General features: G+C 40.8%; 1 protein-coding gene across 3 annotated transcripts in view; it reads right to left on the bottom strand.

The window, feature by feature from the left end:
* YEATS2 (YEATS domain containing 2) overlaps positions 1-9125 on the bottom strand; it is a 78721-nt gene extending 69596 nt beyond the window's left edge. For all 3 annotated transcript variants that reach the window (XM_090274548.1, XM_090274565.1, XM_090274557.1), the window contains exons 1-2: positions 8988-9125; positions 2024-2141 (exon numbers count right to left, since the gene is read on the bottom strand). In XM_090274548.1, the coding sequence (XP_090130674.1) occupies positions 2024-2123 (100 nt within the window). In that variant the 5' untranslated portion in view covers positions 2124-2141; positions 8988-9125. The remainder of the gene's footprint in view (positions 1-2023; positions 2142-8987) is intronic.
* Between the last annotated feature and the right edge of the window lie 3752 nt (positions 9126-12877).

Here is a 12877-nt window from a genome sequence, read left to right as displayed (position 1 = left end):
TTCACCCAGCTCACGTTCTCCCTGTAAAATATGCCATTAGATGGGCGATTAAAACTAGTAATGGTATAAACATTCTTTTAAAAAAAAATTTTTATCCTCACCTGAGGACATTTTTTTATTGCTTTTAGAGAGAGGAAGAGAGAGAGAAATATTGATGTGAGAAACACCGACTGGTTGCCCCCCATACACACCCAGATCAGGGATCGAACCCACAATCCAGGTATGTTCCCTGACTGGGAATCAAACCCGCAAACTTTTGGTTACAGGACAACACTGTAACCAACTGAACCACATTGGCCAGGGTGGTATAAACATTCCTGTAGATATTTCTGCACAGAGGCAAATGACTGATATTTCTCATATTTGAGGTAAGACTATTTTATATTATTATTGTACTTATCCTTGCTTATATAAACTTTGTATGCTGAAACCAGCAGATATACTCAGGAGAGACTGGAAGTCTCCCTAGAGACAATGATCACTGAAGGATGTTTTATCCTAAGTTATTAAAAAATAAACTCTTCTAAACTATCTTTCATGGAGTAAATACAAACAAAACAACAAACAAAGTAAAACAATTTAAGCAAAGGGAAGCATCCCACCAAATCTACTCTGAGAAAAATTCTGAAAAATAAAAATATGGCTGGGGATTAAATACAATGTGGAACAAAGAGGAAGAATAGCAAACTGTAACTCAATAACAAAAAACTGTCCCTGCTTAGGCTGAGTACTTGGGAAGTTAGATTTAAATTGAAATTATGATGTTTACTAAAACATTCAGGTTTCCCTATTCTTGTTTTTATTTTTAAGAAGTTATGCCATGTGATATATTTGAGTTTCATGATACTTTCACATTTATTTGGCTTGTTTCTGAAAGGAAATGACATTTCCTTGTAAATAAAATTACAACTGAAAGGGCAGAAGTTGCAGTGGAATGTTTTCATTATTTGGAATTAGACTTAATAATTTTTGATCCACAAAGACTTTGGTGGGGGCAGGAGAGGGGTACAGGATTACTCGACTGCACTTACAGAGACAGCACCAGAGTGGACGGGAGGGATACCTGAGGAGCAAGCGGTCCCAGCTCCTGGCCAAACCACATAGCCCACAGTTCCAGCACTTGGAAGATAGACATCTGCTACCTCTGGCTGTAAAAGCCAGTGGGGGTTGAGGTGATGGAAGAAACGGCTGGATTTTTACCACTTAAAGGACCAGCACGGTCTTAGACAAATGCACCCACACCGGGGCAGCAGCTGGAAGCGCGCCAGTAGCACATGGGAAGGGGGTGAAGTGATTGGAAATGGGGTGAGCACCTATATATTTGAGAACCATGTGAAACATCTAATGAAAACAAGTAATATTTAAAAATAATTTTAGCCTTATCTTAGCAATAACAGCCATGAAACTACAAGTCTCATGAGACCATTATCCTATCAACATTAAAATAATGTGTAACTATTAATATAAAAAACCTTAATCTAGCCCTGACAGGTTAGGGCTCAGTTGGTTGAACACTGTCCTGCAAAACAAGAGGTTTCTGGTTCAATTCCAGGTCAGGGCACATATCTGGGTTGTGGGTTCAATCCCCGGTGCAGGCACGTATGAGAGACAACCGATTGATGTTTCTTTCTCACATCGATGTTTCTCTCCCTCTCTTTCTCCCTCCCTTTCACTCTCTCTAAAAATAAGTAAAATCTTAAAAAAAAAACAAAAACCTGAATCCATGTACTACCTATAATCATCTCACATGACACCACACTGTAGCACACATGTAAGACTTTATGATACCTAACATACACTGATAGCTAAAACTTAGAGCCTGTCTCATGACTGATGCTTTAACTGTCTACCTGACTGTTCCTCTCTTTTACGCCACACATGGTGCACTTAGTTAATCCCTCTCACAAACCTCTTCAAATTATATACAACAGTGGAAATGCATTTCATTTTAGCTCCTATAACTCTCACAGGAGGCATGTGCCAAAAAAGAAAGAAATAATTTCCTAAGTATGTGAATTTCTACCTGAATTCTCAATTGCTTTGTGCCGCTTATTTGGAAGGGCCACAGATACATCTTCATAATCAGGGTCAGTTTCTTTGATTGTTCGCTTGATTCCAGACATGACGACATCCGTTCTTCACTGTAAGGCAATAATAAATTAATAAAATAGACTGATACTACTACCTACAAATATGTGTGTACACACAAAAGGGATAATACTGACACTTAAAAGTCTTTGTAAATATGTACATATCCTTTTTAAAGCCAAAATCACAACTTCAAAAGTTTACTGAAAGAAAAAAAAAATCTTCATATCATTGTCTGTTATAAAGCATGGGTTTCCTTTCAAGAGAAAATCCTTTAACAAGGCAGAACATTGTTCAGACTTTTCAAAAGGAGCCAGGTTTTCATAGAAGGGCCATCGTAAGGAAAGGGAAAAGGAAAAGGAAAGTAGAAAAGAAGAAAAAGAAGGAGAAGGGAAGGGAAGGGAAGGGGAAGAGAAGAGAAAGGGGAGGAAAGGGAAGGGAAAGGAGCCGAATCTAATGAAAACATGGCAAACACATACAGTAACTTGGAATTCACAATGCATCAAGCATATTACAAAATATGAGCAATACAGTTAAAGTTTCAATAATTTATTATTATTATAGAAATCCTCTCTATGGTACTTACACAGTACCTGCTACAGTCAGGTACTCAATAAATAGTGTTATTGATCGTTTATTATTACTTATAATAAACACAAACTGTATACACGTATTAAAATCCAATAAATCTTCTAGGTCTGCACTGTCCTGATACACTAGCCCCTACCCATATATGGCTATTTAAAGTTAATTAAAATTGAATAAAACTTAAAATTCGGTTTTGTTCTACATTTCAATATTTTATATTTCAGACTAGTTACCAGTGGCTAGTAGGTACTATATTAGAGAGCACAGACATAGAATATTTATATAATTGTAAAAAGTTCTAGCCCTGGCTGGTGTGGCTCAGTTGGCTGGGGTTGGTTCATAAAGCGAAAGGTTGCTGGTTCACTGATTCAGTTCCCAGTCATTCAATATTTTATATTTCAGACTAGTTACCAGTGGCTAGTAGGTACTATATTAGAGAGCACAGACATAGAATATTTATATAATTGTAAAAAGTTCTAGCCCTGGCTGGTGTGGCTCAGTTGGCTGGGGTTGGTTCATAAAGCGAAAGGTTGCTGGTTCACTGATTCAGTTCCCAGTCAGGATACATTCCTGGGTTGTAGGTTCTGTCTCCAGTCAGAACAAAAGGCAACTGATCAATGTTTCTCTCCCTCCCTTCCCCTATCTCAACAACAAAAAACAAAGTTCTACTGGACACAGCTCCTCTTCCAAATGGTGTTTCATTGAGCGGTCAGTGCAGGATATGCTGTCCAGACCAGCACTCTCCAAAAGAAATATGTGAGCCACAAACAAACATAGTATCTTCTATCAGCCACACTTAACAAAGGAAAAAGAAATGGGTGAAACTAATTTTAATAATATATTTTATTCAACCAATGTGCCCAAATTTTATCAATCCAGCAATGTAATCAATATAAACAGATTAGCAATAAGATATCTTACGTTCTTATCTTTGTAGTAAATCTTTAAAGTCCAGTGTATATTTTAAACTTAGAGCATATTTCAATTTGGACTAGCCACATTTCAAAGGCTCAAGAACCATTCATGGCTAGTGGCTCCCTTATTGAACAGTGAGTATCTACCAATATACAGATTTAAAAAATTGGACCAGGATGGTTACATGAGTTGTCTCTTAGAGCATTAACCTATGACATAGCAAAGACAAGAAGAGTTGTTTGATTTCCAAACCTCTGCTCTATCACCAACATAGATTATGTACCTAAGGCAAAAATACAATTTGTACTTATTGAGTTAATACAAAGTTTTAAAATAAAATTAACAGAAATGAAATGTTAACTCAAAGATATTTATTTTTCATTCACTCAAAGTTAAAACAGAAATAACAATTTAAAAGTCTCTTTGCTTTTAGTTCAGTTCTTTCACCCATCCCAGAGATAGACTCACTTGATTCAGCTGGGAGACAGACTCATGTAATGATAAATGAATATGTAAATCATGGATGTAAGAGAACATCCTTCTACCCTCACCAGTGTGACTCAGTTGGTTGGGCATCATTCTGCAAAGTGGAAGGTCACCGGTTTGATTCCTAGTCAGGGCACGTGACTGGGTTGCAGGTTCAGTCCCAGTCAGTCAGGGTGCATTGGAGTGACAACTGATCAGTTTCGATCGGTTTCTCTCCCTTTGTCCCTCCCTTCTCCCTCTCTAAAAATTAATAAAATCTTCAAAAAAATAAAAATTTTAAAAGAGAACATTTTTTCCTATAACTGTTATCTTATGTAATACCCCTAAGGCAAGCCAGCACATCTCCCAATCTGTTTCTGTGCCAAACCAGTTCCTCAGGGACCACCTGTCTTCTACAGTTTGCCAAGAGTCTTATGGGATTACCTGTGAGGATGAGGAAGTCCAGCATCACCTTCACTCATCCATTCCAGGGACCTCAAAACCTGTATATTCTCTTCCCACCACCCCCATCAAGTAATCTCAAGAATGACAGTGGCTTTTCCCCAGAAAGGCTGGGGATCCTTGAAGAAAATAGTATTTTATTTTACTCTCACTTAAGGGATAAAGTAAAAACTCTCTTTTAACTTTTGCTCTAAAACCGAGGAACTAGAACAGAAAAAAGGGAAGAATTTGGTGGTGGAGGGGATTGAGTGGGTAAGAAATCACCTACTGAGTTAACTTGTTCTGCCAAGGTAATTCCTATTTCATTCCTAATTCCTTGTAAGCAAGTTTCTCCTGTCATCTTTAGGCATAGACTTGAGCTTCCAAAAGCCATGTTTAAATAATTCAGGTTTGCTTCAGCCTAGCAAGAACAATACTAAGGTATACACCTGCCACATTCAAGTATATGCTAGCTAAGGCTAGGCACATCTGCTGAAGCAGCTATCATTATGATGTAATAACTGACTGGAGTGTGTAACAAATCACCCACAGTTAATAATAAGTTTTGGATTCTTCTTGTCTGATTTTGATATTTATGAAAAGGAAATGTGAGCAGTTGTTAGATACCATCAGATTCAACTCTGAGGGGGGAGGGAGGATAAGGCAACTAAATGGTAATGGGGAAAAATACAATAAAGATTAAATTAAAAAAATTAAAAAACAAAATAATAAAAAAATAAATAGCTCAATTGGCCAAAAAAGAAAATGAAAAAATAAAAAGAATACTGAGATGGTACTGTGAACCATTAAAAAAAAAAAATTGTTACTGTTTATAATTAGTCTGTGAGAAAAGATTTTTTTCCATACCATGGGACCAAATCCAAATATAGAAATATGTGTAGTGTTGATTACTGTAATTTGAAATTTTTTATCTCACTGAAACAGCCTTATTACAAACAGTGAATGTTATCCATTTAACTTTAAAAAATACACACTTCTCCCATGTACAATATAAAAAAGTAAAACTACCCTGGATCACACCCATTCAAATAACATAAAGTTGTCTGAGTTTTTGAAAAAGGTTAAAGACCAAACACAAAACTAAATCTTTTAATATTCTATACTTTGAAATAAACCCTAAGAAAAATAATTTTAATTATATAACTAAAATCACAAAAATTATGTAGTATATAGTCACTAGAAATTCTTAGTAAAAGGTTTTAGTTCTCATATCAGAGGAAATCTAGAACGTAGTCCTAGAATCCTGTCTTGCAGACACATCTCACAAGATGCAGCCAAAAGCAGTAAAATCTGATAAAGAAAGTCCTTGAAAAATTTGCTCTATACTATGTGAGTTATCTTCTCAATATAAAATTCTGTGGTCCTCATGGCATTTGAATCTCATTAGAACCACTGAATTTTGTGCTCTCATTCAAGACAACTTTGCCCATCTGATTTAAAAAGGGGGTGGGGAAAAGCAGCCAATCATTTTCCATCTGCTTCCATACAGACAAATGTTTCTAAGATGTTAATAATGGTTTTATAATTCTTTGGCTCTGTTTCTATAGTCTTCATACAAACAATATTATTCACAACAGCCAAAACATGGAAGTGTTCATTAACACTTGGATACACAAAATAGACAAGACATACACTGGAATATTATTCAGCCTTAAAAAGGAAATTATGACATGTGCTATAACACAGGTTAACCAAGAGGATGTCATACTAAGTGAAGTAAACCAGTCACAAAAAGACAAATATTGTATGATTCCACTATGACAGCTACATATTTTTACTATCTAAAGAACTCTTAACAATAAATTAGAAAATAAAATTTTTAAAAAAGTAGCACAGAAGACAGGAACAGAAACTTACAAATGATCAATAAATGTGAAAAAATCTGTCACCAGATTAGTAATTAAGGAACGGGAAAATTCGACATCATTTTACTTTTATCATACTTAGTTTGGGGGTGGATAAAAAATAAGGTGTCTTGAAGAAGAGACACTTTTTTCTAATCCACACTCACTGTCTTCATTTTCTCGCATCCCATTCAATTATTTCAATCTGTTTTCCACCTTTCATTTCTAAAACTCCGGATAGTACTATACCAATGAACAAAACCAATAACCTCCATGATGTGCCCTCACCTGTGGCTCAGTTGGTTAGAGCGTTGTCTCATACACCACAAGGTTGTGGATTCGATTCCTACTCAGGGCACATACCTAGGCTGCAGGTCTGATCCCCTTAGGGGGCTCACACCGAAGGTAACTGATCAATATTTCTCTTTCTATCCCTTCCTCTCTTTCTAAAATCAATAGAAACATATACTCGGGGGGGGGGGGGTTTAAAAAATAAAAATTAAAAAATAACCTCCACAATGCCAAATCTAATTGCACATCTTACCAAACATCTTAGAAATGCTGATAAAAGGGCCAATTCTCCATCTTCCAGAAACTTATCTCTTTTGGCTTCCATGACACAAATCTCCTGCTTTTTCTTTTACCTCACTGGCTGTCTCTTCCAGTTCTGTGCTCAATCTCTACCAGACCTCACAATACTGGAGTGCCTGAGCCTCGGTTTTTACTTACTTGTACTCTTTCTCCCTAAGTGATCTCATATAGTCCCAAAATTTTGATATCATCTATATAACTGAGTACTCCCAAATTTTTATCTCCAGCTCTAGGCTCTCTTCTGTGAGTTCCAACCTGTACACCCAACTGCCTCCTCAACATATTGACTCCCTAATATGCACCTCAAATTCTATACATCCAAAATATAACTCATGATTTTTTATTTTTATTATTAACACTATTACAGATGTCCCCATTTTCCCTCCCTTTGCCCACCTCCACCCAACCTCTGCCAATTCCCTCTGGCCATCACCACAGTGTTGTATGAGTCCACGGGCTATGCATGTATAGTCTATGTTCTTTGGCTAATTCCTTCCCCTTCTTTCATTAAGTCCCTTCCTCCCCCCTTCCCTCTGACAGCTGTCAGTCTGTTCAATGTATCCACGCCTGTGTTTCTATTTTGCTTGTCAGTTTATTTTGTTAATTAGATTTTACATATAAGTAAGATCATTTGATATGTCTTTCTCTGACTGGCTTATTTCACTTAGCATTATTTTTCAAAACTCATTATTTTTCCCATCTCAAATTTCTCTTCCATTCTTCTTCTAAATGGCAGCATCTATCTAGTCATAGATGCTCAAAGCGAATATTGAAGAAAAAGCAAAGAAACCTCCCTTTTCCTAACCAACCCATTTCCGAGTTTTGTTCATTCTTCCTCCAAAATATTTTAAAGTCTTTTTACCCTTCTCTATCTCCACCATCATGGACCTACTCAAGATACTGCAAACAGCACCTTAACTGGTCTCCACATAGCAGTCGGATTATGAGCCTTATCTACTTGAAACCTTCAAAGGATTCCTGTAAAAATGGAATTCGTAATCAGGGCATCATCTGCTCCTATCTTTGAAAGGATATACACAGCCAAAAATATACACTCAGTGATAATCTCTGTAGACAGGGAAACTATTCTCGTTTTGCTTATCTATTTTTAAATTTTTCTATGATGTAGTTGTTACTTGCTTATTAAGAAAAAGGAAATGATAGTGAATACTACTCGTTACACTACATTTTACTGGCTAACCAGAAAAGGGAATGGAAAATTGTAGGTAATCTTTCACTGTTACAAGCTTTGATGAAAATACTAGCTAACATATATCGAACTCTAAGAATTATTGATATTTTTCCTCCTCTACTTTCTATTTTTAACATAATTACATTCACAATAGGAAAAAAATGTCAGGATATAAACCTCATTGTCTTCTGCAGCCTGGACACAATCCACCAAACCAGCCTTTCTTCCAAGTCCTCACTTTCCCAAGCTTTCCACTCCAATCCCGCACTATCTCACACTTTCCTGCTTTAATTCTGGCACCACCCACGGAAGATCCCGCAACCCTTCTAAACCCTCCTTATCCTTCACAGAGGAGGGGGGACGGTAGGAAGGGCGACAGGTTGGAGGGAGATTCCAGGATTCTTGTTGGTAAATGCACAACTTGCTAGTGCTGTGGCCAAATCTCGTCTACAACCCCATCACAGGCCACCAAGCTTAACATCATGAAAGCTTCGGCCACTGGGGCTCAAGGGACCCCCATCCCCCAGCCAGCGCTGTGCCCTAACACACACACATACACACACACACACTCACACTCACTCACTCTCCGGGTTCCTCCTTCGGAGACTACCCAAACATACACACTCACCCTGGAGCCTGCCTCCTCCTCCAGATCCTCTCCTCTCTGCAATCACACGCGGCCTCGCTCCGCTGAGCACCTCCCTCCTCTCCCCTCCAGGGGCCGCGGGGCTGGCGGAGTGGAGGAAGGGCGCGCACGTGCCCGCGCCGCCCCCGCCCAGACAAGGCCCGGGAATGCGGTGCGCGCTCCCTACCGGTCCCATCCCGCTCCAGCGAACGCTCACCCTTTCCCTGGACTCCGGCTGAAACGTTGGCCAGGACGGACTCCGTGGGACACACCAGGGAGGTGAGGGAGCGGGGTAAACCCCGCAAAGCGCCGCCACCGCCACGAAGCCCCACTGGCACCGGAGCGCGCGGAAGCACACGGCCGTGTTGCTGGCCCGGCTCGCTCGGCCCCGCACGTCACCAGCCGGGGCGGGGCGGGGCGGGGCGCGCGCGGCGGAGGCGCGCGCTGCCCGGGGGCGGTGCCCGCTGGAATGTGGGCGGGGCCCGGATGGGAGGTGGTCCTGTCCCAGACGGTCTGACCCAGGTCCGCCCTGCCCCTTTTCCTGGGAAGTACGGGCATTGATTATGGGAGCTTCACCATCATTTATTGTTTTCCTCCCGAAGGAAATGGAAAGTTCCAGCCCCAAGTTTGACAGAATATTCATTCAGCCGGCATTTATGAAGCTTACACAGTTATAGGATTAACAACAGTGGCTATGATTTTCGTGGCATCTTGTACCAAGCTTTGTGCTAGGTGCTAAGAAATACAAATAACTATAGTTATTACCAGCTTACTTTATAGATGCGGAAACTGAGGCTCAAAAAGATTGGGACTTACTTGGGTCTCTTAACTAGTGAGTGACAATCTATCAAGTCCAGATTTTCTCCTAAATAGCTCCTGAGCCCACACTACCCTTGCCCTTGCCTTATACCACCCTGCCCCAGGCACCATCTCTCTGCTCAAGACTGCTCTAGCCTCCCAAATGGTCCCCGGGAATCTGCTTCTGTCCCCCTTTGATCTGTTCTCATTATGTAAAGATTTACCACTCAAGAGGAGGGGTAGGTTTAGAGAGGATTCACTTTATAATTGTTTATATATGTTATCAACTTTTTGTATGTATTTAATGCTTAATAAAAATCTTTTAAAGATTTTACTTTTTCATCTCCAATAGCAGGCCTGGTGTATTGCACATAGTATAAGTTCCAAAAGTACACGTTAAATGAATAAATGAGAGCCAGGAGCTGACTCCAAAGTCCTGCATGATAAGGGAATCAAGGGGTTTAGGTCTATTGGGGGTAAACCAGATTAACAATATTTGTTCAGCAAATTTGTATTGCGTTTCTATTCTGTGTTTCGGCACTGTGTGCCAAGCGCTATGTTAGGCACTGAGAATCAGAAATAAACAAAAACAGTTTTTATCCTTGTGAAATTTATGGTCAATCTTATGTGAAAGGCCAGGAAAGACCTCACTAAGTCTTAAGCTAAGACCCACAGAGAGAATAGGAATTGGGGAGATAAAAATAAATTTCATGGAGAAAAAAGTAGAGTAAGAGGTCAGCATGAGTGTGTCAGTGTCCCCCTACTTTTGGAGCCTAACCCTGAGGCAGGAGCACGAAAGTATCCAGTTAAGCAGGAAGGGGACAGGAGCAGGGAGTTGGAAGCCCACTCCCCCTGGCCCAGCTCTGAAAGCTGCAGAATACTTGCAGAAGTCTCACACTGAGCAGAGCTCAGGAGCAGAGAGTGGCACTGGGGAGAGAGAGAGGAGTGTGAGAAAATGCTGCTGGACGTCCACAACTTGCACGTGGCATGCCAGAAAACTAGCCTTCTGTGTATGCTCCCTGCCAGGCAAACAGAAAGTAGCATGGTTGAGAGCCATGGACAGGCCAGTGGCTCTGTGCCAGGGGCCAGGTGATCCTAAACCAAAGGCAAGGGCAAACTGATTGACAGGGAATGGCTAGAGAGTGTGGCTAAGACCCCGAGGATGGACTAAGCTAAAGACCCCCCAGCAACAGAAGAAGTGCTCCCAGCTGGTGAGCAGAGCATGGATGGAGGAATCAGCGTGGGAAGGTGAAGTGTCAGACTCTCAAGGTGCTGAGAAAGCAAATCATGAGATTGCCAGTTAACAAGCTCAGCAACTGATGCCAGCAGGGTCATGGTGACCAGGAGTGACTCCAGAGCAGAGGTCAATGAGGACCCAGGCTACAGTTCCCAACTCCTGCCACTTCCTTCAAGTTTCCAGTTGATCCCACAGGCTATCTTGGGAAGTCAAGAGTGGTAGGGGAAAGTTCTGACTTGCAAATTTGAGTTGACTGAATTTACCCCAAATGAGACTGTTTAAGACCAGATAACTTCAATCGGCAAGTTTAAGTTTAGCCCCATCCCCAACAGGATCTGGAGCCCATGGGAAAGTCTACATCGTTTAAAGAGAAACGAACATAGCTACAGTTTTTTACACATATGCAAGCAATGTGTCCATTTCAATAACAGAGATAAACTCTACAAAGGAAATGGGCAGGATACTGAGAAAGCACAGCACAGAGGAACCAAATTTAATGTGGAGGTTGGAAAGTCCTCCCTGAAAAAAATATTAAATGAAACCTGAAGTAGTAGGAGCTACTGGGTCATGAGAAAGTCTAAGACAAAGTAAAGGAAGTCCTGGGTAACTGAAGCAAAAGCAGAGCAGCTGGGGATGAAGCTGAGAGCTAGTCAGAAGGAAGTTCACACAGGAGGTGGTGTTAAGGTTTTGATCTTCATGGTAAGAACAACAGGAAGTCATCAAGGATTTTAAGCAGGGTGGGGGTGGGGGGTGTCAATGTATTCAATTTCCCTTCAAAAAAAAAATCATTTACGTTCTGTTACCCAGCAAAGCAGGGCTCATTCACATAGTGCCTTGGTGTATTACCCAACAATTAGCGTTGAGAAAAACAGGTCTGTCTTTACAATATTCCAACCTGGAGGTGGGGGTTGCTGTGAGCATTCCTGTTTTTCCCTGAGCCCTGTTTTTCCCTGAGACCCAGCACTTCCCTTGCTCCCCAAAAGGCTATAAACCAAAACCAAACCCAATAGTTCACCATTCCTTATCTGTCAGCTCTCTCCTTCAGGACCTGGGGTATGTTGTCTTCAGCCTCAGTATAATAGTCCAGAATAGCATGTGCTGTGTTACACTGGATCATGATGAAGTCCAGGAAAGGCACAAGTCCTAAAAGAGTGTCCTTTCCTTATGTCTTGAGTTCCAAGAGTCCAGATAGAGGTCCGGGTCTGCAAGGCGGAGTCCTTGGTGGCTTCGGAGTCAGCTGGAGCAGGGATGATCAAAGCAGCATATGCCTGCTTTCATACTAACCCAGGTCACAAGGCCAAATCCTGACTACAAACTGCATAGCTGCTTCTTCTCACATGGCTGCTACAACCTGCTGCTCCATCATGCTCTTCTAACATGCTCCTTCCATCACGCTTTTTCTCATGGCAGACGTTGGCCCCCTTTTTCATTCTTTCAAACAGCATCCTCCTTCCTTGTGGCTCTCCCTTATTTTAAATGCTGACCTGAACCCCCATGCCTCATTGTTATGAAAAGTATCTTAAGTTTTATCATCAGCCCTTTTACTCAGGTGGCCACACTGCTTCCCTTCAAAAAAAGTTCAGCTATCCTCTTGTCATTGATATACAAAGTATCTCAGACCATAGCATCAACTGCCCTTTTACCTGGGCAGTAGTACAGCTATTATCTAGTTACCAGCCTGTCATAGATAAGCAAAGTACCTTAAAAGCTGTACTATCTCCTTCCCAAAACCATGAGCTGTGGGGACATTGGGGATCACCCCCTCATTACATGACTAATGTGGCTCAGTTGGTAGGGCGGTGTCCCGCAAAGCGAAAGGTTGCCATTTAGCTTCCCTATCAGGGCACATGCCTGGGTTGCAGGTCAGTGCTAGTATGAGAGGCAACCGATTGATGATTCTCTCTTGCATCCGTGTTTCTCTCCCTCTGTCCCTCACTCTAAAAATAAATAAATAAAATCTTTTAAAAAATCACTTACTGGCAAACAGGTGAGTAATGACTGGAAGGGTCTGTGACCAAAGAAGCAGCCAGACAGTTGGAAAGCAATTTAAGTTGTCCAAGTGAGAAATGAGG

The sequence above is a fragment of the Furipterus horrens genome, unplaced genomic scaffold (genome assembly GCF_987537825.1).
Source record: "Furipterus horrens unplaced genomic scaffold, mFurHor1.1.pri manual_scaffold_1, whole genome shotgun sequence".
In the NCBI taxonomy this organism is placed as follows: Eukaryota; Metazoa; Chordata; class Mammalia; order Chiroptera; family Furipteridae; genus Furipterus; species Furipterus horrens.
Note: the sequence above shows the minus strand (reverse complement) of the source record. Positions and strands in the feature narration are given on the sequence as shown.